The 2,208-nt window shown below is 46.1% G+C and overlaps 1 protein-coding gene across 1 annotated transcript in view; it reads left to right on the top strand.

Moving 5' to 3' along the window:
* Positions 1-2,208, top strand: part of MED12 (mediator complex subunit 12) — a gene marked incomplete at its 3' end in the record, with an annotated part of 36,573 nt that overhangs the window by 15,563 nt on the left and 18,802 nt on the right. Inside the window, exons 16-21 of the mRNA XM_009075053.1 lie at positions 383-396; positions 484-508; positions 716-834; positions 987-1,130; positions 1,905-2,068; positions 2,206-2,208. The exon at positions 2,206-2,208 is cut by the window's right edge and continues 114 nt beyond it. Coding sequence (XP_009073301.1) covers positions 383-396; positions 484-508; positions 716-834; positions 987-1,130; positions 1,905-2,068; positions 2,206-2,208 — 469 coding nt within the window. The remainder of the gene's footprint in view (positions 1-382; positions 397-483; positions 509-715; positions 835-986; positions 1,131-1,904; positions 2,069-2,205) is intronic.

Below are 2,208 nucleotides of genomic sequence, written 5' to 3'. Positions count from 1 at the left end.
GATATTATCTGTTTAATTGAACTTCTCTTCAGAAGAGAATTAAAGTCATATCAGGTTCAAAGTGAGACTCTGGGCAAAACTTTGGCTTTTCAAATTTTGTTCTTGCATTTAGATCCTTGCACAAGAAACAAAAAATACTTTGCCTCTGCATATTTGGCAAAAACATAATTAAATATCTCATTCCATTATGCTTTAGACACATGCTAAATGCATAGGATAGGAAATTTGGATAGCTGTGTCAAAATCAATAGAAAGCCTCTAATGTCCATCAGTTAAGAATCTGGTTACAATTTCTATTTCTTAGTCTGATTCCTGAAAGATAACTTGGAATGTGGTGGAAAGATGATGAAAAGATGGAGTGCTCTGGCAACGAAACTTTGAGGCCAAACATCTCCAGTCCAGAACACCTGTCCTCTCAAGAATATACCTATAAATCAAGAGAGAAGGGCATTCCAAAGAGTATCTTCACTTGGGATAAGCTAGATGTTACCCCTACTGTCATTCGTAGGTTAGGAGTTCCTTCTTCAGCAGCTTGTTTTGAATTCAAGATGGTCCTTATCAATGAAAGGCGTAGAAGTCAGGCCTTTTGGCTATGCTGTGTGACAGGGGCTGGTCTTGCTGAGGGACTGACAGGAGCCAATAGCCTGATGTTTCTGGTGTCCTCTGGTGAGTAAGGTAGCCTAATACTGTTTTCTGATCCTCCCGACTTTGGTAGGTGGAGAGGAAGGCCAGAAGAGGAAAAAGAGCAAGCCAGAAGCATTCCCAACAGCTGAAGATATATTTGCAAAGTTCCAGCACCTTTCTCACTTTGATCAGCACCAGGTCACATCTCAGGTATGAAAATTTCAAGACTAATGTCCTTCTTCAGCCATGTCTGTGTCCCTTTGTGTTACTGAGAGGGGCTTCCTGGAAGGGAAAAAAGGAGATGGGCTGCTGAGGGACTTCTGCAAGGGGAGATAGTATTGTGTGTTGTCTTGCGCTTGCAGGTATCCCGCAATGTCTTGGAACAGATCACCAGCTTTGCTTTGGGAATGTCATACCACCTGCCTCTGGTACAGCATGTGCAGTTCATATTTGACTTGATGGAGTATTCGCTCAATATCAGTGGTCTCATCGACTTTGCCATCCAGGTAAGGGTAATGTGCACTTCATGGGGAGGGATTCATCCACTTGAAAGGTAGCAGATCTGTGCTGTGGTAGTTTACCTGCTCTGGGGATCACTGGTGACCCTCTGACCTGTGTCATGGAGTTGGTCAGATTAGGTGGTCATTGTGATGCTTCTGGGTTGCAGCTGTTAGGATTAGTTTGTTTGTGGCAGATAGTCTTACATGTTCTGTTCTGAGGATTATTCTTCCAGAGGCTTTGGGCCTGTCTCCAAAGGACTTGCATTGTATCTCTGTCCCTGGTTGCAGCAGGGCCTGGTTCTGAGTGAGAAGGTGATTGTCTGTCTCTGGCACCTCTCCTACCTCACTCCCCTGGAAAGATCCTTGGCACATGGCAGCTCAAGCTGCCTTCTGGATCCTGCAAAAATCCTGTTGCTGTTTCTGCAGCCTGTGCCAGGTGTCTCTTAAAACCTTGCTATGGTTGCTGACAAAATCGAGGCTGTTAGCCTGAAAAGGATAGCTGAGTGAGATTTATGCAGGATAGAGCCATCAGCAAGCTGCTTGATCCTACCTGTAGCCATATCTCAGTTGTCTTCTAGTACCTAAGCCCTGACAGCACCTAGTACTGCCTGAGACTTTGTACCTAAGTATGGAGTGCCAGCTGTTCTGGGGTACATGTGTAAGGAGAAAGTGCCTGGCTGTCCCTTTCCTGGCAGGTCTGTGGGTTTGGTATGCCTCCTCCCTTTCTGACCATACCTTACCCCTGTGGCTGTTGAAGGTTTTTTCTGTCATTGGGTGCAGTTGCTGAATGAACTGAGCGTGGTGGAGGCAGAACTGCTGTTGAAATCCTCCGACCTTGTTGGCAGCTATACCACCAGCTTGTGCCTGTGCATCGTGGCTGTGCTGCGGCACTACCACTCCTGCCTTATATTGAACCAAGACCAGATGGCTCAGGTCTTTGAAGGGTAAGGGTATCTTCCCCTCCCTGTGTGTAAGGAAGCAGTGGGAATTTCTGAGGGGCAGGGACATACCTGTGTCCTTCCATAAAGGCAGCAACTTGGTCCCTGAGGATTCAGCTCACGTGTTTTTTGTCTCTGTACAGTCT

Source organism: Acanthisitta chloris, unplaced genomic scaffold (assembly GCF_000695815.1).
Source record: "Acanthisitta chloris isolate BGI_N310 unplaced genomic scaffold, ASM69581v1 scaffold33075, whole genome shotgun sequence".
Taxonomy (NCBI): domain Eukaryota; kingdom Metazoa; phylum Chordata; class Aves; order Passeriformes; family Acanthisittidae; genus Acanthisitta; species Acanthisitta chloris.
This window is presented reverse-complemented; position numbering and strand designations above follow the sequence as displayed.